Source organism: Pseudophryne corroboree, chromosome 4 (assembly GCF_028390025.1).
Source record: "Pseudophryne corroboree isolate aPseCor3 chromosome 4, aPseCor3.hap2, whole genome shotgun sequence".
NCBI lineage: Eukaryota > Metazoa > Chordata > Amphibia > Anura > Myobatrachidae > Pseudophryne > Pseudophryne corroboree.
In genome coordinates this window covers 86,902,698-86,928,057 of record NC_086447.1, presented here as the reverse complement: position 1 = coordinate 86,928,057, position 25,360 = coordinate 86,902,698, and the positions used below count along the sequence as shown (strand labels likewise).

The window sequence follows — 25,360 nt, the reverse complement described above, 5'->3', positions numbered from 1 at the left end:
CTCAAAAGGTGTTTCTCCCGATGGACAAAGCATTGACTATCGAGGCTATGGTCTACTCGGTGCTCAGTCCTTGCAGGGTGTCCATACATCTTTGTATCTGATTACTGGGCAAAATGGTGGCTGCTTACGAGGCAATCCAATACGGAAGGTTTCATGCCCGGCCATTTCAACTAGATCTGCTGGACAAAAGGTTGGGTTCTCACATTGATATGCATCAGGAAGTGACCCTAAATCCGAAAGCCCAGATTTCTCTGTTATGGTGGCTTCAAATTCCTCACCTGGTAGAGGGTAGAAGTTTCAATATCCACTTGTGGATTCTACTGACAATGGATGCCAGCCTCCGGGGTTGGGGAGTGCTGACCCAAGGGACCCAGTTCCAAGGGTTATTGTCAGTGCAGGAATCGGCCTTACCGATAAACATCCTGGAACTCAGGGCAATTTACAATGCTCTTCTACAAGCCTCATATCTCCTGAAGGGTCAGGCGATCCAGGTTCAATTGGACAATGCCACGGCGGTGGCGTACATAAACCGACAAGGGGGTACAAGAAGCAGAGTGGTGATGCGAGAGGTATCAAAAATCCTCCTTTGGGCGGAGGCCAACGCAAGGGCCATCTCAGCCATATTAATTCCAGGAGTGGACAACTGGGAAGCAGACTTCCTCAGCAAGCACGACCTCCATTCAGGGGAATGGGGCCTACATCCCCAGGTGTTTCAACAGTTTGTTCGCCGGTGGGGCTGTCCGCAGATAGATCTGATGGCTTCTAGTCTCAGCAAGAAGCTATGCCGTTACTGTTCCAGAATGAGGGATCCGCAGGCTGTAGCAGGGGACGCGCTGACGACACTGTTGACGTACCGGTTTGTGTACCTGTTCCCTCCTCTACCGCTGATCCCAAGGGTACTAAAAAGGATAAGAAGGCAAAGCATTCAGGCAATTCTAATTGCCCTGGATTTGCCTCGACAGGTGTGGTACTCGGACCTCCTGGCCATGTCTCTGGAGGATTCCTGGCCTCTGCCACTCCAAGACGATCTTCTTCAGCAAGGTCCGTTCGTCTATCCAGACTTACAGCAGCTACATTTGATGGCTTGGACGTTGAGAGGGAGATTCTAGCGAGAAAGGGTCTTCCCTCCCAGGTTATTTCCACCATGGTCCAGGCCAGGAAGATGGTGACGTCGAAACATTATCATCGTATCTGGAAAAAGTTTCCTGGTGTGAAACTAGAAAGGTTTCTACCATGGAATTTAGAATTGGTCGTTTTCTACTTTTCCTGCAAGTGGGAATGGATATGGGCCTACGTTTAGGCTCCATCAAAGTGCATATTTTGGCGCTCTCTATTTTCTTCCAGAAACAACTTGCCATGTTACCAGAAGTACAGACTTTCCTGAAGTGTATTCTTCATATGCAACCTTGGGACCTCAATGTGGTTCTGTCCTTTCTCCAATCGGATTGGTTTGAACCCTTACATAGGGTGGAGTTGAAATTTCTCACCTGGAAGACGGTAATGTTATTGGCATTGGCATCTGCCAGATGTGTCTCTGAATTAGGGGCCTTATCCTGTAAGAGCCCTTATTTGATTTTTCATGAAGACAGGGCGGAACTTAGGACTCATCCTCAGTTTTTGCCTAAAGTAGTGTCAGCTTTTCATGTGAATCATCCTATTGTGGTTCCGGTGTTATCTGATGCTTCCATTGGTCAAAGTCCTTGGATGTGGTCAGGGCTCTGAAAGTTTATGTCAAAAGGATGGCCAGTCATCGGAAATTTGACTCGCTGTTTGTCCTTTATGATGCCTCCAAGATTGGTGAGCCAGCTTCTAAGCAATCTATTGCTCGTTGGCTCCGGTTGATAATTCAACAGGCCTATACTTCGGTAGCTCTGCCTTTGCCGGCGTCTATTCATGCCCACTCGACGTGGTCGGTGTGCTCTTCCTGGGCGGCTGCCCGGGGTGTATCGGGCCTACAGTTGTATCAAGCTGCAACTTGGTCTGGTTCAAACACGTTTGTTAAATTCTGTTTTAAGTGCCAGGCTCCAGTGAACCCGATCGATGCCCTATGGTACTAAAGTACAAGATCCCAGTTTCCACTATGGACTAGGAGAAAAGGAATTACTGGTAGGTATTAAAATTTCTATTATTTACAGCTCTTGCATTGTAACATGGATTGTCCAGGTACAAAGTTACTCACTTTTTTTGCTTTACTCCCACCTAAAGATCAGCCCTAATATATGCTCTCACAATTAAGATTGCATGTATCAGCTGTTGCAATGAATTACGCAAACAACCCCTTACTGTACTACTCAGCCTAGGCTAGATTACCTCTTCCCTGCCCCATCATACCACTACATTCACAAGTGGACTAAGTGTCAGATTCACACAAATCTGTATATACATGCCGCCAACTCAGCATTCTAAAGTATTAGTCTTGTTGGTCGCTATTGGTTACTGCACATTTGCACTTTTGTTCTGTGTTAGCCCCCAGTGACTGCTTCTCTTGCTTTGCTTGCAGAGTTTCCTCACAGTGGCCAGTAACCTCACAGATCCCTGCTACTTCCCGCTCTGGAAAAGCCCCAGCAGCCCACCCGCTTCAAAAGTGCTGCAATTTGTGGAGCAGTTCAGCCAACTTCTGCAGGTCAACTACGGAACCTTTGAAATTGATGTAGAAAACATCTACTTAAGGGGCAGCTCCTATGAAAAGGGGCGTTCCGGCCAAACCTACGAACAGACATTTGACAAATACCTTGGGGTGGGAGTGTCGATAAATCAACAAACCATATCTTCACTGCTTCAAGAAAGTGATGTTAAAATCGGAGATCTCCTACCAGGAAAAACTGAGAAACTCAATGACTTGCAAATAAATAGTCTTGTACAATCGACCTCTATAAGGCTATCAGATGGAAGGCCTGCATCCTCCAGTATATTAATGTCATTCAGGATAAACAACACAGATGACAGGTACTCTCAGCATTGTGTTTTCTGGGACTTCCCTGAAGACTCATGGTCGGACGTTGGTTGCACATCAAGCATGGTGACCAATACCACCAACTGCAGCTGCAACCACTTGACCTCTTTTGCCGTGCTCATGTCTATTAATGTGGAATATTATGCTATAATTGATGAGATTACCTATGTCGGGCTTGCGGTTTCCATTCTTTCCCTCTGCCTTTGTGTCTTGGTAGAATGGTTTGTATGGAGAACTGTAGTAAGAACAAACATTTCGTACTTTCGGCACATCTCTCTGGTCAACATTGCAGTGTCCTTACTCTGTGCCGATGTCTGCTTCCTGTCATCTGCATTTCCTTCCGTTATAGTCGAAAAACTCATCAGCAACTCCATAACCTTCTTGAACCATTTCTTCTACCTGGCCCTCTTCTTCTGGACCTTTGCCCAGAGCGTGATGCTTCTCCACCAGCTTTTGTTTTTGTTCCACCACCTGAGAAAGAGAGTTTTTATTTCACTTTCATTCTTTGTTGGCTATTTTGTCCCCCTGATCATAGCTGCTGGGACTTTTTTGTATTTCTACCCGAAAGGCAGATACAGCCATGCCAACGTGTGCTGGCTAAATCCACAAAGTGGCGCTATTTATGCCTTCGCTATACCAGCTGGGTCCATCATTGTGTTTAACCTCTTTACACTGCTGGTAGTCATCGCCAAGTTGTCCAGGCCATCTGTTTCTGATGCAAGCCTTCCAGAAGACAGGGACACAGCTAAAAGCATCTTGAAAGCTATCCTAGTATTGACACCAGTCTTTGGATTGACATGGTCTTTTGGTTTTGCTCTACTGACTGATCTTGATTATCTGACGAAGCAGGTTTTCACCTATGGATTTGCTGGGATGAACGCTTTTCAGGTAAGTCCAAAGGAGAGAAGACAGAGTGAAGTGGGTCAAATTTCTTGGAGAGAAGTTAGGGCAGGAGACAATTTTATTTTCTGTACTATTTAAGGAAATGTAAATTCTCCAGCTGATAATACGGTGGTTTAGAAATGTTTTACCTTTCAGCATTTGCTGATTGAAGCTGTTGTGATAAGTTTAATGCCTATATAGAGAGGTATGATTCTGAAACAGAGCTGTGTGAGTGGATAGCGATAAATCATAACAGTACAGGTGATTATACTGAGAACAGGAGCGAGTGCTCAATTATAACAGCGCCGGAGATTATACTGATAACAAGTGCCCATATTATAACAGTGCAGAAGATTATACATTAGTCGTAATCACGAATCCAACGACTATATCTCAGCCAATCTGGTAACCTACATACAGGGGCAGTGGGCAGCCCCGGCCCCTCTACATCATACCTTGTGCCGGCAAGTGGGTCCCTCGTCCTCTGTGGCACCATCTTCCCAGTGATAGTCGGTAGATGGTGCATGCACACAAAAGAGCACAGTGCCAGAATCTTTGTCTTCACTGTGCGGCGCCATCTTCCTGTAGATGTCACTGGGAAGATTGCATAGCTGAGGATGAGGCAGGAGGTCATTATTCTACCTGTGTACACCACACACCGGGCCAGATTCAGATGGTTCCGGTATGAATGGTCGACCATGTTATGGTCGACAGTCATTAGGTCGACCACTATTGGTCGACATTGACATGGACACATGGTCGACACATGAAAATGGTCGCCACATGAAAAGGTCGACATGAGTTTTTTAACTTTTTTTGGTATCGTTTTTTGCGTAAAGTGACTGGGAACCCCAATTAGTGCACCACTTCCCCTCGCATGGCTCACTTCGCTCGCCATGCTTTGGGCATGGTGCCTTCGCTCCGCTACCGCTTCGCTCGGCACAGATTACCGGTCCAATCGTAGTCCACGTGGATCGTAAAGTATGGAAAAGTTCCCCAAAAGAAAAAAAGTTAAAAAACTCATGTCGACCTTTTCATGTGTCGACCTTTCATGTGTCGACCATGTGTCCATGTCGACCTAATGACTGTCGACCATAAAATGGTCGACCATGTGAACGGATACCGATTCAGATGGGGTTGGAGTTGCTATCACTTTCTTGGAAGCAGCAGTGATAGCGCTGTATGGTAATGCAGCAGTAGTGATCTGACCTGTGTCCTCGGATGCAGCATCGGATCTCTCACCCATCACGGGGTGGCTTGTGGCACCCATGGTGCAACGCAAGACGCCCATTACAGAAGCCAGGAAATCTCCATCCTCCGACGGAGATCACTGGCCTCTTCCCTCCCCCATAATGGCGGTAACAATCGTAGGGTGTCACCTCACCCCCCCCCCCCCCCCTGCACCCATCGTAAATACACCTATGCTTTCATATGTGTCTAAATGGAACACAGTGGGGTAAATTTACTAAGGTGGGAGATTTTTAGAACTGGTGATGTTGCCCATAGCAACCAATCAGATTCTACTTAACATTTGTCTAGCTGCTTCTAGAAGATAATAGATACAATCTGATTGGTTGCTATGGGCAACATCACCAGTTCTAAAAAATCTCCCACCTTAGTAAATTTACCCCAGTGTTTCTCAGGCATGATGATGAGTGACACGATCAGCCTGTCTGTCGCCAAGACCGCTCCGAATAGATGAATGTTTTTTAATAGGATATGAAAACAAATAAAAGAGTAACAGTTCTTTGAGTTAAGTATAACTTTAAGGTAGAACTGTTCTACTCTACAATGAAATTTGTATTCAAAAACTAATAATAATAATAATAATTATGTTTTACCACTATAGTGACACTGGCGAAACGTCTGTTATCTTTTGTCAGATACTGCATTATTAAGTGAAAAGGATTATTATAATCTGTTATATGTATGGCGCCACCAAGCAGCCGTAGTGCCCTTCAGCTAGTATAGTATAAATCCCCAGGGCTTTATGCAAGGATGGACACAAAGCAGCAGCAGCTGCCATGGTTGCCACAGCCACTACTGCTAATACCACAGGAGCCTCCTGCCGGCTCTGTGCGCCGCAGCTGTGTCCAAAGGTGCAGCCATCGCTTCACTTGCAAGAACATCGACCGCCTGAGTAATCCAGTGATTAGCAACTTTTTATGCTTCTTGTCACACCTAACAAGATTTTAAAATAGCCAAGGCACACCATCAGTCCACCATGGAAAAAGAAAAACCACACACATTGTCCCCCACTGGAAAAAAAACACACATACACACATATTGGTCCCCACAGGGAAAAAGAAACACATGCATATTGTCTCCCACTGGAAAAAAAACACACATACACACACACATATTGGCCCCCAATGGCAAAAAAATACACATGTTGGCTACGACAGTAATTAAATAGAAACTCTGGCCCCCACAGTAATTAAAGACATTGGCTTCCACAGTAATTAAATGCATTGTCCCCCACAGTAATAAATCAAATACACTGATCCACACGTTAACTACACACATTGGTCCCCACAGGAAATAAATAAAACAAACAGGAGCTCAGTTGTCCCTCTCCCTCAGGGCCAGGAGTTTCTGCAGCCTCAGACGTGGGAGTGTCAAGAGCCTGTCACAATGAGCAGTGATCAGCACTGGGCGGTCGTAACAGCTATGTTTCCATAGATATGAAGAGTCCAACACTGCTCAAGCCCGAAATCATAAGATGATCTGACAGGCTTCTCCGGTGGCACACTTGAGAACCTCTTGTGTATGAGCCATTAGTGTGCTGCAGCACAGCAGTTGAAAAATGCTGGTGTAACCCTCAGGTTTCTCAGATGGCCATCAAAGATCCATGGGTGAGGCCAGTAAATCTGCGTCGGAAGACACAGATACTGGCCTTGTCACTCCCGGAAAACAGGGGCAACTTCAAGAACGCTGCCGGGTGACAGCCCATCACCGCCCACAAACAGCAGTAGCCTGTCTGCCAGGCTGTGGCTTAGGGGGCACTGCGTGCAATGACGCATGTGCAGACCTCCCACCATCGGTCTTGTACGCAAACTATCAGTTTGAGGTGCGAAAAATAAAACAAAGAAACAATAATACTGTTGAGTGAGAGTAACAGAAGCAGGAAATAACCCCGTGCGCTGGGAGGGAGGGCAGACAGAAAAGATCAAAGCCACTGTCTGTGTGACAGGGACAGTGCAGGATGAAAAGAACCAAGATGGCAGAGGGCCCGGCTCATGAGCAAGGGATGTATATATAATGGGTGCAGGGAGTGCAGTGCAATGCAAAACAGTTTCAGCGCAGCAATTCCCTCTCCCCATGTAAAGTCCCAGCGGCGCCATCTTTCCTGTGACACACTGAGAAGTTGGTGCCTTGGAAGAAGCTATGGATGCCAATGTGGTGAGCGGTTGGGAGGGGGGGGGGTAAACCTGTGTGGCAATACGGGACATAGATGAGGAGGGCAGAGGGCATTAGGAATGTGAGGAGGGCTGGTTGGTTCAAGCAACCTTTGAATCCATGCAGGCTGATAGAAGATGCATCAAAGTATGGGAAGCAAAAATCTTTTGATTACATAGTCAGACGGGTGATTGTGGAATTGCGTGTCGTAACAATCTAATATTTATTGTATGTGTACATATACGCCATACTGAACATATGTCGCCAAATGATCTGTTTTGCAGGGCTTCTTTATTTTGTTGACTTGCATCACAGAGAGAAAGGTAAGATTCATTTATTCCCAAGATTCTAAGGAATATACTGGGGCCCCGTTTATGCAGTGCAGACCGAGCAAGACGCAGCACAAATCTCTCCTAGGACAAGACATGTGCAGTGATTAGCGGAGGAGGAAATGTTTTGCGCCAGCAGCTGGAAGGCGTACGAGGAATGAGAGTACGGAGTAGGTGCTTCTGTGCTCATCGTTCTGTAATGTAGTGCAGGAAGCTATTGGGGTGGTCAGGGTGCATTTTAGGGGCACTGCCATTGTCATCTATAGATAAAGGGTTTTATAAATGTCATCACAATTGTTTGGAAAAATGGGCGCCCATTGTTCAGTGTGCCACATATTTGCTTATGCACTAATGCTAATGATTATTCTATTTATTTCTACTTTATTATACTTACAGTATTTGCACTTTTTTTTTTTTTTGTTAGGCTACTCAGTACTTTTTAGCTGACAGACCCATGTATATTTTATTTCTTCCTCTTCCTCTCACTGGAGAGATCTCCACAAATCTCAGCCCCAACTATAATGCTGTCTATAGTTGGAGCTGTTCCAGCCATTCTCTATGTATCCCATCTAAATGACTGGTGCTCGTTAATACATGTTCAACCGTGGCAAAATAAATAGGTCCAGTGACATGGAGAACAAATGTAGATGTCTCTCCCCAGTGCTGGGATTTAAGCGCTGAGCTGATCACACGTTGCCATATCATTCTGCAATGATCGCCCCTATAGCGCTAATACCACTGATGCAATGTCATTGTTGTTCAATCTGCATTTAGGTGCGGGAAGCGATCTTCAGCAAGTCATCATCTTCGGTGAGTCTCCTGTATGATTGCAGACTGAGGGCCACATTCTGATTCGTATGATTCTGTGGTCACTTTTCCCTATGGCCGCCGCATTGTACCTACCGGCGTATGCTAATGCAATAATCAGTCAAACTGAGGGGGAGATGTATCAAAGCCTGGAGAGAGATAAATTGGAGAGAGATAAAGTACCAACAAGTCAGCTTCTTAAGCTGGGTGCACACTTGGCAATATATCGGCCAATATATCGCTAGCTGGTTGGCGGGTGTGTACACTTGATATGTCTGTGACATAGCACGTCGTCTTTGACAGACATACTGTAGCATGTCGTCAGTGCAGCACAGCCCATGCCTGATACATCTGCAGATATATCACCATATCTGGGCATGTGTTCGGGCAACCGACCAACCGCCTGTACACTTGATGCAGAGACTGATGTCACAGCTGGGCGGGCAAAGTCCAATGCCCACCCAGCAGGATGAGAGGACCGACATATCCCTTGTTGCAACCGCCATCGCAGTTCACTCGCTGTGTGTGCGCAATGCATGCACAATAAGAAAATATTGACCGATGTGTGTACAATAGCAGCTTAACGACCGCACTTGAATGAGCCTCTGAGTGTTGATTTCTAAAAATAATTATGCCCCTCCCCTATGCTGCTGCTTGACAGTGAGAACGCTAATATGATCCAGTAGCCTGTCCAATGATTGACTTGGGTTTATTATGCACATGCCAGCAGTTGTAGCGTAATTAGCCACCAGTGAAAAGAAAATCATTCTAGAGCATACGAAGACACTACCTCTGCAGTTCTCTCCGTCAGGCTTGGACTGGCCCACAGGGGAACAGGGGAAACCACCGGTGGGCCCCACTGCCTGTGGGCCCACCTCCTCCTCTAGGGATTAGGTTCCAGACTGTGTCCTAGTGCACTTTAATTATACATAATACATGTTACCATATACTGCACAGGACTTTTGGCCCAGCCCATGCACTCTCTTATGGTTAGCTGGGCCTCTGTGGTGGCTGGACACACCTCCACTATTGCCTGGCCACACCCTTAAGCATGGGCCCCTACCACTGCATTTCCCCAGTGGGCCCTTCTTGCCCCAGTCCGACACTGCTCTCCATAATACTCTCATACTTTCCAAGTACGGATTCAGTATGATATCCCAGTTGTCGGGATCCCGGCAGTCAGGAGACCGACTCCAGGATCCCCACAATACCAGCGGCGAGCGCCAGTGGTGCAAGTAGAAAAAATGTCTTACGGGTACTGTGTGCGCGTGCAAAAAAATGGGTGTGACCACATGCCACATGGGGCGTGGCCAATGAAAATGGGGGCGTGATACACATGTGGGGGGAGGGGCAGATACACGTATGACCCCAATAGTTCCAGATACACATTGCCCCACAGTGCCAGATATACATTGCCCCACAGTGCCAGATACACATTGCCCCACAGTGCCAGATACACATTGCCTCACTGTGCCAGATACACATTGCCCCACAGTGCCAGATACACATTGCCCCACAGTGCCAGATACACATTGCCCCACAGTGCCAGATACACATTGCCTCACTGTGCCAGATACACATTGCCCCACAGTGCCAGATATACATTGCCCCCCAGTGCCAGATACAGAAATGCCCCCACAGTGACAGATATAAATGCCCCCCCCCAGTGCCAGATATCTCCCAGTGCCAGATATCCCCCAGTGCCAGAAATAAATGCCCCCCTCCCAGTGCCAGATATCTCCCAGTGCCAGATATCCCCCAGTGCCAGATATAAATGCCCCCCCAGTGCCAGATATCCCCCAGTGCCAGATATAAATGCCCCCCCGGTGCCAGATATCTCCCAGTGCCAGATATAAATTCCCCCCTAGTGCGATATCTCCCAGTGCCAGATATAAATGCCCCTCCAGTGCCAGATATCTCCCAGTGCCAGATATCCCCCAGTGCCAGATATAAATGCCCCCCAGTGCCAGATATCCCCCAGTGCCAGATATAAATGCCCCCCAGTGCGATATCTCCCAGTGCCAGATATAAATGCCCCCCCCCCCGTGCCAGATATCTCCCAGTGCCAGATATCCCCCAGTGCCAGATATAAATGCCCCCCCAGTGCCAGATATCCCCCAGTGCCAGATATAAATGCCCCCCCCGTGCCAGATAGAAATGCCCCCACCCCCAGTGCCAGATATCCCCCAGTGCCAGATATCCCCCAGTGCCAGATATAAATGCCCCCCCCCCCCCCCCAGTGCAAGATATCCCCCAGTGCCAGGTATAACATGCCCCCACCCCCACCCCCCCTGCTCACCGCTGCCGCTGGCCGCTGCCGTCCTGTCTGTGTGAGGGAAGGAGAGCGCAGCCTGCACCTCTCCTTCCCCTCAGTCTCCGGCGGGTGTCTCAGTTTAATTCAGCGCCGATCCGTGAGCCAATCAGAGCTCGCCCCCTCGCTACCCGTAAGACATTTTTCCTAACAGAACTCTCAAAGCTGAAAGTGGACAAATCTATGGGGCCAGATGGGATACATCCAAGGATACTAAAAGAACTTAAAGAGGTGCTGGTAGCACCATTGACAGAATTATTCAACCAGTCATTAGCTACAGGAGTAATTCCAGGGGACTGGAAAAGAGCAAACGTAGTCCCACTGCACAAAAGTGGAAGCAAGGAAGAGGCAAACAACTACAGACCAGTTAGTCATACATCAGTAGTAGGGAAATTGATGGAAACACTCTTAAAAGAAAGAGTTGTAGATTATCTCAAATCCAACAATTTACTGGATCCCAAACAGCATGGATTCACTGGGGGGAGATCAGGTCAAACAAATCTTATTGACTTTTTTGACTGTGTGACTAAAGTGATGGATAAAGGTGGAGCCATGGATATAGCTTATCTAGACTTTAGTAAGGCTTTTGACACAGTTCCACATCGCAGACTGCTAAATAAACTTGAAAGTTTGGGATTGGATATTAGGATTATTGAATGGATAAGATCTAGGTTGAAGGATAGAAAACAGAGAGTTGTGGTAAATGGAGTGCATTCACAGGAGGGAAATGTTACCAGTGGAGTACCCCAGGGATCTGTACTTGGACCAGTGCTTTTTAATATCTTTATTGGTGACATTGCAAATGGCATTAAAGGGAAAGTATGCTTTTTTGCAGATGACACAAAGGTATGCAACAGGGTAGACACACCAGGTGGGGTAAAACAAATGATTGAGGATCTAGGTCAGGGGTGGGGAACCTTTTTTCTACCGAGGGCCATTTGGATATTTATAAAATCCTTCGGGGGCCATACAAAAATTCTCAACTTAAAAAATTACCCTGCCCCCCAGTAGGTCTGCCCCTTAGAGGTACTGTGTGTGTGCCAAAAAAATGGGTGTGGCCAGTTAAAATGGGACGTGATACACATATGCCCCCAATAGTGCGGTGCCAGATCCACAATTGCCCCCACAGTGCCAGGTATACAAATGCCCCCACAGTGCCAGGTATACAAATGCCCCTCACAGTGCCAGGTATACAAATGCCCCTCACAGTGCCAGGTATACAGATGTCCCCACAGTGCCAGGTATACAGATGCCCCCACAGTGCCAGGTATACAGATGCCCCCACAGTGCCAGGTATACAGATGCCCCCACAGTGCCAGGTATACAAATGCCCCCCACAGTGCCAGGTATACAGATGCCCCCACAGTGCCAGGTATACAAATGCCCCCACAGTGCCAGGTATACAGATGCCCCCACAGTGCCAGGTATACAAATGCCCCCACAGTGCCAGGTATACAAATGCCCCCACAGTGCCAGGTAGACAGATGCCCCCACAGTGCTAGGTATACAAATGCCCCCACAGTGCCAGGTAGACAGATGGCCTCCCCCCTCCCCTCCGTGCTGCTTACCGTGGGACACGGAGGAGAGCGCGGCTGTCGGGTGAAAGCGGCGGCGTGTAGTACTTCAAACCAGCCGCCGGTTCGAGAGCCAATCAGTGCTCGCGGACCGGCAGCCGCGGCTCCTGATTGGCTGCCGGTCCGCGAGCTCTGATTGGCTCACGGACCGGCGGCTGGTTTGAAGTACTACACGCCGCCGCTCCCACCCGACACCCGCGCTCTCCTCCCTGTTCAACTTCTGACAGCTGAGTCACGCTGCCGCCGGACTGAGCGGCAGCGTGTCTCACTGACACAAGCTAGTGGGCCGGACCAAACGGCTTTGCGGGCCGTATACGGCCCGCGGGCCGGAGTTTCCCCACCCATGATCTAGGTAGACTAGAGGAATGGTCAAGAGTCTGGCAATTACAGTTTAATGCCAAAAAATGCAAAATCATGCACTTGGGTCTCAAAAATCCTAAAGCTAAATAATGTATTAATGGCACTATACTGGAAACTACTGAGGAGGAAAAGGATCTAGGAGTCACTATTTCAGATGACTTAAAGGCAGGTAAGCAATGTAACAAGGCAATGAGGAAGGCTAGTCAGATGCTTGGCTGCATTGGGAGAGGAATCAGCAGCAGAAAGAAAGAAGTAATAATGCCACTGTATAGGTCATTGGTACGGCCTCATCTAGAATACTTAGTGATGTGCACCGGAAATTTTTCGGGTTTTGTGTTTTGGTTTTGGGTTCGGTTCCACGGCCGTGTTTTGGGTTCGAACGCGTTTTGGCAAAACCTCACCGAATTTTTTTTCTCGGATTCGGGTGTGTTTTGGATTTGGGTGTTTTTTTCAAAAAACCCTAAAAAACAGCTTAAATCATTGAATTTGGGGGTCATTTTGATCCCATAGTATTATTAACCTCAATTACCATAATTTCCACTCATTTCCAGTCTATTCTGAATACCTCACACCTGACAATATTATTTTTAGTCCTAAAATTTGCACCGAGGTCGCTGGATGGCTAAGCTAAGCGACACAAGTGGCCGACACAAACACCTGGCCCATCTAGGAGTGGCACTGCAGTGTCACGCAGGATGGCCCTTCCAAAAAATACTCCCCAAACAGCACATGACGCAAAGAAAAAAAGAGGCGCAATGAGGTAGCTGTGTGAGTAAGCTAAGCGACCCTAGTGGGCGACACAAACACCTGGCCCATCTAGGAGTGGCCCTGCAGTGTCACGCAGGATGGCCCTTCCAAAAAATACTCCCCAAACAGCACATGACACAAAGAAAAAAAGAGGCACAATGAGGTAGCTGTGTGAGTAAGCTAAGCAACCCTAGTGGCCGACACGAACACCTGGCCCATCTAGGAGTGGCACTGCAGTGTCACGCAGGATGGCCCTTCCAAAAAATACTCCCCAAACAGCACATGACGCAAAGAAAAAAAGAGGCGCAATGAGGTAGCTGTGTGACGACTAAGCTAAGCGACCCTAGTGGCCGACACAAACACCTGGCCCATCTAGGAGTGGCACTGCAGTGTCAGGCAGGATGGCCCTTCCAAAAAATACTCCCCAAAAAGCACATAACGCAAAGAAAAAAAGAGGCGCAATGAGGTAGCTGTGTGAGTAAGCTAAGCGACCCTAGTGGCCGACACCAACCGCTGGCCCATCTCGGAGTGGCACTGCAGTGTCAGGCAGGATGGCCCTTCCAAAAAATACTCCCCAAACAGCACATGATGCAAAGAAAAAAAGAGGCGCAATGAGGTAGCTGTGTGACGACTAAGCTAAGCGACCCTAGTGGCCGACACAAACACCTGGCCCATCTAGGAGTGGCACTGCAGTGTCACGCAGGATGGCCCTTCCAAAAAATACTCCCCAAACAGCACATAACGCAAAGAAAAAAAGAGGCGCAATGAGGTAGCTGTGTGACGACTAAGCTAAGCGACCCCATTGGCCGACACAAACACCTGGCCCATCTAGGAGTGGCACTGCAGTGTCAGGCAGGATGGCCCTTCCAAAAAATAGTCCCCAAACAGCACATGACGCAAAGAAAAAAAGAGGCGCAATGAGGTAGCTGTGTGAGTAAGCTAAGCGACCCTAGTGGCCGACACAAACACCTGGCCCATCTAAGAGTGGCACTGCAGTGTCAGGCAGGATGGCCCTTCCAAAAATACTCCCCAAACAGCACATGACGCAAAGAAAAAAAGAGGCGCAATGAGGTAGCTGTGTGACGACTAAGCTAAGCGACCCTAGTGGCCGACACAAACACCTGGCCCATCTAGGAGTGGCACTGCAGTGTCACGCAGGATGGCCCTTCCAAAAAATACTCCCCAAACAGCACATGACGCAAAGAAAAAAAGAGGCGCAATGAGGTAGCTGTGTGAGTAAGCTAAGCGACCCTAGTGGCCGACACAAACACCTGGCCCATCTAGGAGTGGCACTGCAGTGTCAGGCAGGATGGCCCTTCCAAAAAATACTCCCCAAACAGCACATGACGCAAAGAAAAAAAGAGGCACAATGAGGTAGCTGTGTGACGACTAAGCTAAGCGACCCTAGTGGCCAACACAAACACCTGGCCCATCTAGGAGTGTCACGCAGGATGGCCCTTCCAAAAAATACTCCCCAAACAGCACATGACGCAAAGAAAAATGAAAGAAAAAAGAGGTGCAAGATGGAATTGTCCTTGGGCCCTCCCACCCACCCTTATGTTGTATAAACAGGACATGCACACTTTAACCAACCCATCATTTCAGCGACAGGGTCTGCCACACGACTGTGACTGAAATGACTGGTTGGTTTGGGCCCCCACCAAAAAAGAAGCAATCAATCTCTCCTTGCACAAACTGGCTCTACGGAGGCAAGATGTCCACCTCATCATCATCGTCCGATTCATCACCCCTTTCACTGTGTACATCCCCCTCCTCACAGATTATTAATTCGTCCCCACTGGAATCCACCATCTCAGATCCCCGTGTACTTTCTGGAGGCAATTGCTGCTGGTGAATGTCTCCATGGAGGAATTGATTATAATTCATTTTAATGAACATCATCTTCTCCACATTTTCTGGAAGTAACATCGTACGCCAATTGCTGACAAGGTGAGCGGCGGCACTAAACACTCTTTCGGAGAACACACTGGAGGGAGGGCAACTTAGGTAGAATAAAGCCAGTTTCTGCAAGGGTCTCCAAATTGCCTCTTTTTCCTGCCAGTATACGTACGGACTGTCTGACGTGCCTACTTGGATGCGGTCACTCATATAATCCTCCACCATTCTTTCAATGGTGAGAGAATCATATGCAGTGAGAGTAGACGACATGTCAGTAATAGTTGGCAGGTCCTTCAGTCCGGACTAGATGTCAGCATCAGCAGTCGCTCCAGACTGCCCTGCATCACCTCCAGCGGGTGGGCTCGGAATTCGTAGCCTTTTCCTCGCACCCCCAGTTGCGGGAGAATGTGAAGGAGGAGATGTTGACGGGTCGCGTTCCGCTTGACTTGACAATTTTCTCACCAGCAGTTCTTTGAACCTCTGCAGACTTGTGTCTGCCGGAAAGAGAGATCCAACGTAGGTTTTAAATCTAGGATCGAGCACGGTGGCCAAAATGTAGTGCTCTGATTTCAACAGATTGACCACACGTGAATCCTGGTTAAGCGAATGAAGGGCTCCATCCACAAGTCCCACATGCCTAGCGGAATCGCTGTGTTTTAGCTCCTCCTTCAATGTCTCCAGCTTCTTCTGCAAAAGCCTGATGATGGGAATGACCTGACTCAGGCTGGCAGTGTCTGAACTGACTTCACGTGTGGCAAGTTCAAAGGGTTGCAGAACCTTGCACAACGTTGAAATCATTCTCCACTGCGCTTGAGACAGGTGCATTCCACCTCCTTTGCCTATATCGTGGGCAGATGTATAGGCTTGAATGGCCTTTTGCTGCTCCTCCATCCTCTGAAGCATATAGAGGGTTGAATTCCACCTCGTTACCACCTCTTGCTTCAGATGATGGCAGGGCAGGTTCAGGTTTTTTTGGTGGTGCTCCAGTCTTCTGTACGCGGTGCCTGTACGCCGAAAGTGGCCCGCAATTCTTCTGGCCACCGACAGCATCTTTTGCACGCCCCTGTCGTTTTTTAAATAATTCTGCACCACCAAATTCAAGATATGTGCAAAACATGGGACGTGCTGGAATTTGCCCAGATGTAATGCACGCACAATATTGCTGGCGTTGTCCGATGTCACAAATCCCCAGGAGAGTCCAATTGGGGTAAGCCATTCTGCGATGATCTTCCTCAGTTGCCGTAAGAGGTTTTCAGCTGTGTGCGCATTCTGGAAAGCGGTGATACAAAGCGTAGCCTGCCTAGGAACGAGTTGGCGTTTGCGAGATGCTGCTACTGGTGCCGCCGCTGCTGTTCTTGCAGCGGGAGGCAATACATCTACCCAGTGGGCTGTCACAGTCATGTAGTCCTGAGTCTGCCCTGCTCCACTTGTCCACATGTCCGTGGTTAAGTGGACATTGGGTACAACTGCATTTTTTAGGACACTGGTGAGTCTTTTTCTGACGTCCGTGTACATTCTCGGTATCGCCTGCCTAGAGATGGTATTTGGTAACGGGGGCACACTACCTCAAGAAATTGTCTAGTTCCCTGTGAACTAACGGCGGATACCGGACACACGTCTAACACCAACATAGTTGTCAAGGCCTCAGTTATCCGCTTTGCAACAGGATGACTGCTGTGATATTTCATCTTCCTCGCAAAGGACTGTTGGACAGTCAATTGCTTACTGGAAGTAGTACAAGTGGTCTTCCGACTTCCCCTCTGGGATGACGATCGACTCCCAGCAGCGCCAGCAGCAGTAGGCATTACACTCAAGGATGCATCGGAGGAATCCCAGGCAGGAGAGGACTCGTCAGACTTGCCAGTGACATGGCCTGCAGGACTATTGGCTTTCCTGGGTAAGGAGGAAATTGACACTGAGGGAGTTGGTGGTGTGGTTTGCGCGAGCTTGGTTACAAGAGGAAGGTATTTACTGGTCAGTGGACTGCTTCCGCTGTCGCCCAAAGTTTTTGAACTTGTCACTGACTTATTATGAATGCGCTGCAGGTGACGTTTAAGGGAGGATGTTCCGAGGTGGTTAACGTCCTTACCCCTACTTATTACAGCTTGACAAAGGCAACACACGGCTTGACACCTGTTGTCCGCATTTCTGTTGAAATACTTCCACACTGAAGAGCTGATTTTTTTGGTATTTTCACCAGGCATGTCAATGGCCATATTCCTCCCACGGACAACAGGTGTCTCCCCGGGTGCCTGACTTAAACAAACCACCTCACCATCAGAATCCTCCTTGTCAATTTCCTCCCTAGCGCCAGCAACACCCATATCCTCATCCTGGTGTACTTCAACACTGACATCTTCAATTTCACTATCAGGAACTGGACTGCGGGTGCTCCTTTCAACACTTGCAGGGGGCGTGCAAATGGTGGAAGGCACAAGCTCTTCCCGTCCAGTGTTGGGAAGGTCAGGCATCGCAACCGACACAATTGGACTCTCCTTTGGGATTTGGGATTTCGAAGAACGCACAGTTCTTTGCTGTGCTTTTGCCGCAAGTCTTTTCTTTTTTCTAGCGAGAGGATGAGTGCTTCCATCCTCATGTGAAGCTGAACCACTAGCCATGAACATAGGCCAGGGCCTCAGCCGTTCCTTGCCACTCCGTGTCGTAAATGGCATATTGGCAAGTTTACGCTTCTCCTCAGATGCTTTTAATTTTGATTTTTGGGTAATTTTTTTACTGATCTTTTGTGTTTTGGATTTTACATGCTCTGTGCTATGACATTGGGCATCGGCCTTGGCAGACGACGTTGATGGCATTTCATCGTCTCGGCCATGACTAGTGGCAGCAGCTTCAGCACGAGGTGGAAGTGGATCTTGATATTTCCCTATTTTTTTAACCTCCACATTTTTGTTCTCCATATTTTGCGCACAACTAAAAGCCACCACAGGTATACAATGTAGATGGGTGGATAGTATACTATTATTACTTATACTTATGGATGACGAGTGACGACACAGAGGTAGGTACAGCCGTGGCCTACCGTACTGCTGCTTATATATATAATATACTGTATAACGGACCTGGTGGACACTGTCAGCAGACTGCTAAACTAGGATGAAGAAAAAAAAAAAAAACACCACAGGTATACAATGTAGATGGATGGATAGTATAGTATTATATTACTTATGGACGACGAGTGCACTGACTACACAGAGGTAGGTACAGCCGTGGCCTACCGTACTGCTGCTTATATATATAATATACTGTATAACGGACCTGGTGGACACTGTCAGCAGACGGCTAAACTAGGATGAAGAAAGAAAAAAAAACACCACAGGTATACAATGTAGATGGATGGATAGTATAGTATTGTATTACTTATGGACGACGAGTGCACTGACGACACAGAGGTAGGTACAGCCGTGGCCTACCGTACTGCTGCTTATATATATAATATACTGTATAACGGACCTGGTGAACACTGTCAGCAGACTGCTAAACTAGTATGAAGAAAAAAAAAACACCACAGGTATACAATGTAGATGGATGGACAGTATAGTATTATATTACTTATGGACGACGAGTGCACTGACGACACAGAGGTAGGTACAGCCGTGGCCTACCATACTGCTGCTTATATATATAATATACTGTATAACGGACCTGGTGGACACTGTCAGCAGACTAAACTAGTATGAAGAAGAAAAAAAACATAGGAGTATTTTTCAGGCAGACAAACGTATACTGGACTGGTGGTCACTGTCAGCAAAACTGTGCACTGTACTCCTGCTATAACTGCTCCCCATTCCCCACAATTAGGCAGTGTGAGCAGAGCAGTGCACTCAGCACAGATATATATCATGCAGCAGTGCAGCACACTGAATGAGCACAGATATGGTGGAGCGTTTTTTTCAGGCAGAGAAACAAAGGATTAAACTCACTGGTGGTATAATCAAAACCCTGCACTGTACTCCCTAACAGCTGCTCCCCATCCCCAATCCTCCCCACACTTATAACTAACTAAGTCACTCTGTGTTCTACTATAACGGAGAGGACGCCATCCACGTCCTCTCCCTATCAATCTCAATGCACGTGTGAAAATGGCGGCGACGCGCGGCTCCTTATATAGAATCCGAGTTTCGCGAGAATCCGACAGCGGGATCATGACGTTCGGGCGCACTCGAGTTAACCGAGCAAGGCGGGAGGATCCGAGTCGCTCGGATCCGTGTAAAAAAAAGGTGAAGTTCGGGCGGGTTCGGATTCCGAGGAACCGAACCCGCTCATCACTAAGAATACTGTATTCAGTTCTGGAGGCCATATCTTCAAAAGGATATTAATACATTAGAAACTGTACAAAGGAGGGCAACTAAAATGGTGCATGGCCTACATCACAAAACATACCCAGAAAGACTAAGAAATCTCAATATGTATAGTTTGGAGCAGAGAAGGGAAAGGGGGGACATGATAGAAACTTTCAAATATATCAAGGGTTTTAACAAAGTCCAGGAGGGAAACATTCTCCAAATGAAGAGAAGCAATAGGACACGAGGACATGCACTGAGACTGGAGGGGGGGAGGTTCAGGGGAAATTTGCGGAAAAATTATTTCACAGAAAGGGTAGTGGACAAGTGGAATAGCCTTCCATCAGAGGTGGTAGAAGCTAAGACAGTAGAGCAATTTAAACATGCATGGGATAGACACAAGGATATCCTTACACAGAAAAAAGGATCAAATAAGGTTAGAGATAAAAATAATATAAAAAAAAAAGAAAAAAGGGGCAGACTAGATGGGCCAAGTGGTTCTTATCTGCCGACAAATTCTATGTTTCTATGATCCTTGGATTCAGAATCTACCTTGATGGGGCTTGCCTGTGACAAAACAGGACGTTGTTTGGTGGATCTAAGGTGGGTCAACGGAGATTTAGGGGGGGATAAATCAAATCTATATAAGTTGCCAATAGCAACCAATCAGATTCTAGTTATCATTGTATAGAATGCACCTGACAAATGATAGCGAGAAGCTGATTAGGCAACTTCTCCAGTTTAGCCTGTTATTGTAAAGAAGAGTTTTGCGGCACAGCAGTAACATAAGGCGTCTGCTGGTTCCTAGGATGACTGAACGCCCATCACGATATGGAAACCTTTATACAATATATACTATACACTTATAATTATAATGCATTACGCCATCAGCTTCATCCTAATATGGACTCCCTCTATATTTTATTTTACAGCCAACTTCCACAACCACGCTCGCTTCTGAGCTCTCCAGCAAGACGTCTTCCTCCATAAAGAAAGAGAAGTGATGGTCATTGACTGGAAATGATGCTGCAACATGACCAACTACATTATATGCTTTACCAGAGGACCCAGAGCCAGAGACTCAAACATATCTCTTACGCACAAGCGAGTTCTGTCCTTCCAAGATCTGGATCCGTGGTTTCTATGCCACGTGGGCATACGCTTGTGGATGCCAGTGTGTTACTGCCTTGGTAACCATATATAAGTTTACACAAATGACTTTATTCCACTGTATGTATAAAGTCCTGCACATTATATCTGTATAAACAGCAAATTCATTAAAAACACGTGCATTATAAGACGCGCACCCCCATACTGTCCGCACCGGATATTATGGATATTATGGGATCTGTAACATGTCATTTAAAAGATAAAACCTGTTTTTGCCTTTTAAATTACTGACACTTACTGTCGGGATCCCGGCGACGGTATGCTGAGTGCCAGGATCCCGACAGCCGGCATATCAAATACCTCCCCTTTCTGAGATCTCACCGATGACTGCAAGTCACAGGCTATTACATTAGCCCCTTGAACATCTAGGGCCGGATCTAATGAGGCACGAGCTGGCCAGAGGTGCGGGTTCCCGGACAAACTTTTTTAAAATGGCAATCATTTACAGGGTATGGTTTTGCCTTGTACATGATTGTCGCTTTAAAAAAAAAAACATCTAACTTCGGCCGGGAACCAGCATCTCTGACCAACTCGGAGTTTATTACATCCGGACCCTAATATCTAATTCTGTAATCTAATCCCACGTTCATTGACCCAAGTCTGGCGTATGTCTGAAAGGTCCAACCCAGGTTGACAGTCCCTGGTCGCTATCAGAGCTTTTCACAGGACTTGCAGCCTCAGTCAACAACCTTGCTTATGTCTTGTTGAGCCGGGTGAAGACTAAAAGAAATTCATTGGTCGGGAACAGGTCTTGGAGATGACATCATGAAGATGACATGGAGATTACATCATCTCCCAGCTTTACTGTTAAAACGTCCCCTGCTGCCGCAATTATATTTATTTCTATTCAAATGTAATTGCCTATCATCTTATTTACCACGCTGAATATTTCTGCATCCGGTGAACTGGCACTGTGTGCAGCCATCTGAGGATCATTAAAGACAATTTTTACATTGATGGTCTGCAATCACCATAGGCACGGGCCCCGCGAGGATCAAAAGTAACCAAATACCCTTTTTTTTTTTAATTTTCTAATTTCCTTTTCCAAGCAAGACTCTGTCTCATATCTATCGAAACCAAATGTCTCAGATTAGTGGGTATTTGCAGAAATTGTGGCAAATCAGTACAAAGGATTTTATTTTTGCACTTAAAAAAAATTCTGCATACAGTGGGGTCGTCGCAAGTGGGATTGCGGGCATGATATTGTATGAGTATATTCACCTATATGGAGTTACAGTATATGCATCTTGTGGCCGGACTGCCCTAACCCATACCCTTACAGTAGTTTCTTATTACTGCGCACTTGAAAACAGACGTGATTACACGCATGCACAACTCTACATGAGAACGCCATATTAAAGCCCCATATTACCCATCATATATTCATATCAGCATGTGCGCAATCCCGAAGCGTGCACAGTGCAAAAACATGCAATGGTCCCGACTCAGAGGTGGAGACAGTGGGGCTGTCGGACGCAATTGGTCAATATTTTAAGTCTGTGCGCGTTTCCCGAGGATCCCCACACAAAGACACAGAATGAAATATTACATATTACTGATGTTAGAAATGTACGGCGCACAATATTCTGGTGACGTACAGAACATGCAACATACTGTCAGAGCCGTCTTAACAGCAGTGTAGGCCCCTGGGCACAGCAATGAACTGGGGCCCCTAACCACCCATCAGCAGCAGGGATCGGGGGTGGTATCAGTGGTAGCTTTGATGTCCCGTGGGTGGAAGGGGTGTTCTGTCTTCTGCTCAACATGTAGGACCTGGAGCAATAATTTCTGCTAATTATTCCTTTACTGCACAGATAGAGCGTTAGGGAGAACACTAAACTGTAGAATGTGGGACATTGGGCTGAATGAAGGGGCCCCGGTACATGACTTCCAGGGTGGTAGGGGGTGTCTAATACGCAAGGAAGGGGTCGATAGTGGAGTGGGCTTAATATTCATCATTTTCTGGTGGGAGGGCAGCTTGCTTGACTGCAGATATCTCCAGTTCCTTCAAACAGATTTCTTAGTTTTAATGGGAAAAAATCAACTAGAAAGTCCCACCTTTCAGGAGATACTGGGGACTTGGGGATCAGACTTCAGGAGCCAGAGCAATCCACCAACGAAAATATAAAACAGCATATTAGGCGTGTGCAGCTGGAGCAGGGACCAGCTGCTGGAAGGCTGATATCTCTGGTTCTGGGCATAGTAGAGACAAGCTGCTAATGTCCACCAAGAGGGGAGAGTCCCAGCTTTTGAAATATGTCCTCAGAAAAACTCTACATCAGACAGAACCCGAGATATCTGTCTGGGAAGGAAAATTAACAGGTATGGATGGGGACCACTACTTTGAAGTCGGATATCTCTGGTTCCCCAGGGCCGATTTTCAAAAATCTGGTACCTCTGGAAAGAGGGGACCCTCAGCTATCAGTCTAGGGCCCTTTTACCCCTGGGGCCCTTGGGCAAGAGCCCATTGAGCCCATACGTAAAGACGGCCCTGCATACTGTATGTTCTACTAGCTACATGCGTGTTGCCTGTCAGTGTCTAAATCCAAATCAGACTTTATTCTTCCTAAAAAGTCAGTCACATGAATGTTGACCTAAGGAAATAATTTGTTCTCAGCCAACCCCGCAAATATTTATCAGAACAGCGGCTGTTAGATATATTTACATATGAGACAGTGCTGATAGATTTCTGGCACGTAACACTGGGCTGCTGGCATGGGATACAACATAGGGGGTCATTCCGAGTTGATTGTAGCTGTGCTAAATTTAGCACAGCTACGATCATCTTCCCTGACATGCGGGGGGACGCGCAGCACAGGGCTAGTCCCCCCACACACACACACACACAAATACAAACGCATTGCACTGCGGCAATGCCTTTGTATTTGAGGATTAACTCCCGGCCAGCGCAGCTCCTGCGGCTGGCCGGGAGTTAATTGTTGCTGCCGCTGGCCACAGCGGCTGCGTGAGGCGTCACGCAGCCGCCGCGGCCCGCCCCCCCAATGGTCCGGCCACACCTGCGTTGGCCGGACCGCTCCCCCTAAATGGTGGCTTAACGCCGCCGTCCAGCGCCCTCCTGCCGAGCGACCGCCTCTGTCTCAGAGGCAATTGCTGGGCAACGAAAGCTACCATGCGCCTGCGCACTGCGGCGCATGCGCAGTTCCGACCCAATCGCTGCGCAGCAACAAACTGCAGCGAGCAATTGGGTCGGAATGACCCCCATAGGACCTTATTCATGTTTGTATGCAATTGCCATTCTCTAGGTGGTATATATTCAAGATACTGGCTATCAGAATCCCAGCAATCAAAATACCGACGCCGGTGTCCAGACACCCGTCAGAACACCGACACCTGAATCTAGAACAGGTCAAGATCCCGACGCTGGAATCTCAACAGCCAGGATCACAAAGGTAAGTACAGATGGGTCCACGGTTATCTTGAGTAGTTTTCTGTGCCTAGTCACAACATGATTTATTAGCATAAACCCTTTCAGCTATTGTTCTCAACTGCAAAACAATACAGAGAATACAGCAGGGGATTAAGTCATTACAGCAGGGGATTAAGTCTGACTGGCCAGTCACAGTTAATTCTATTAACCGTCAAGATAAATGTGGATACATTTATATAGCCAAGAAGCTTAGCGTTTGGCTGCCCGCGTAGAAGGGGGAGTTAGATGACAACCAGGTGGGTTAGGGTTTAGCTGTATGGAGGGGGGTTAAAGGTTAGGCACCACTGGGGAAGAAGGGGTAAATTTAGGCACTAAGGGAGAGGTTAAAGTTAGGCACTAAGGGGGGAGGTTAGGGCCCTGGCTGCAGTAATGGAGGGTTAGATGGGTTGGAATACTTTGTACCTCATACCTGTCGGGATCATGACCGCCTATTGGGATGCCGGAGTCGGTATTGTGACCGACGGCATACCGTCCCATCTAGGCTACAGAGCTGCTAATGTTAGCAAGTGTTGCTGTCGCCCAGAAATGAAAAGAGACGCCCACCGGACTCATCACAATTGCTTACATATTGGTCACTTGACCTATATGCCAAAAATGAAGAACATTGGGGCTAAGTATTGGTTTATGACTACGCTGATTGGACACAGCAGTAGCGATGTAGGAGCCATGTATTTGTACATACGAGTTGGCAGCTGACGGCAAATACACACTTTGGAAGCGGCCTGAAACGTCTGCATTTTCCAAACCTCATTGTAAGCGCCACATGTGCAGTTTGCCTATAAATCGCTCTGTTGCATGATAATCAGCCATTGCGTACAAACATGAATTAGGCCTACAAACCATACTTGCCTACCCTTCCAGAATGGCCAGGCGCTCCCGAAAATCGGGTGGCCCTCCCAGTCTCCAGGGAAAGCGGGCAAGTCGCCTGGAGCCAGAATTCAATTGTCCACACTCGTCCACAGCTGCACACTGCTGTCCACTTACCCAGCCACTGGGCGAGGCAATGATGAAATTTGCGCAGAATTGCGTCATCGTTTCCGCTTTGCAAAGCCTGTAATCTGTGCATTGCATAGTGGGGGGGGGGGGTGCAGGGCCACAATGATGATGCGATTGCGCCTCCATACTCCCCGTTCCACCCACATATGCTGGTCACCCACCCTGTTGTGCCAACCTGGGGGCAGAC

The 25,360-nt window shown here is 47.6% G+C and overlaps 1 protein-coding gene across 1 annotated transcript in view; it reads left to right on the top strand.

The window, feature by feature from the left end:
- The window catches only part of LOC134910843 (adhesion G-protein coupled receptor F1-like), a 169,462-nt gene extending 148,624 nt beyond the window's left edge, over positions 1 to 20,838 (top strand). The window contains exons 15-18 of the mRNA XM_063919227.1: positions 2,501 to 3,841; positions 7,519 to 7,557; positions 8,338 to 8,373; positions 20,492 to 20,838. Coding sequence (XP_063775297.1) covers positions 2,501 to 3,841; positions 7,519 to 7,557; positions 8,338 to 8,373; positions 20,492 to 20,563 — 1,488 coding nt within the window. The 3' untranslated portion in view covers positions 20,564 to 20,838. The remainder of the gene's footprint in view (positions 1 to 2,500; positions 3,842 to 7,518; positions 7,558 to 8,337; positions 8,374 to 20,491) is intronic.
- Positions 20,839 to 25,360: the final 4,522 nt, after the last annotated feature.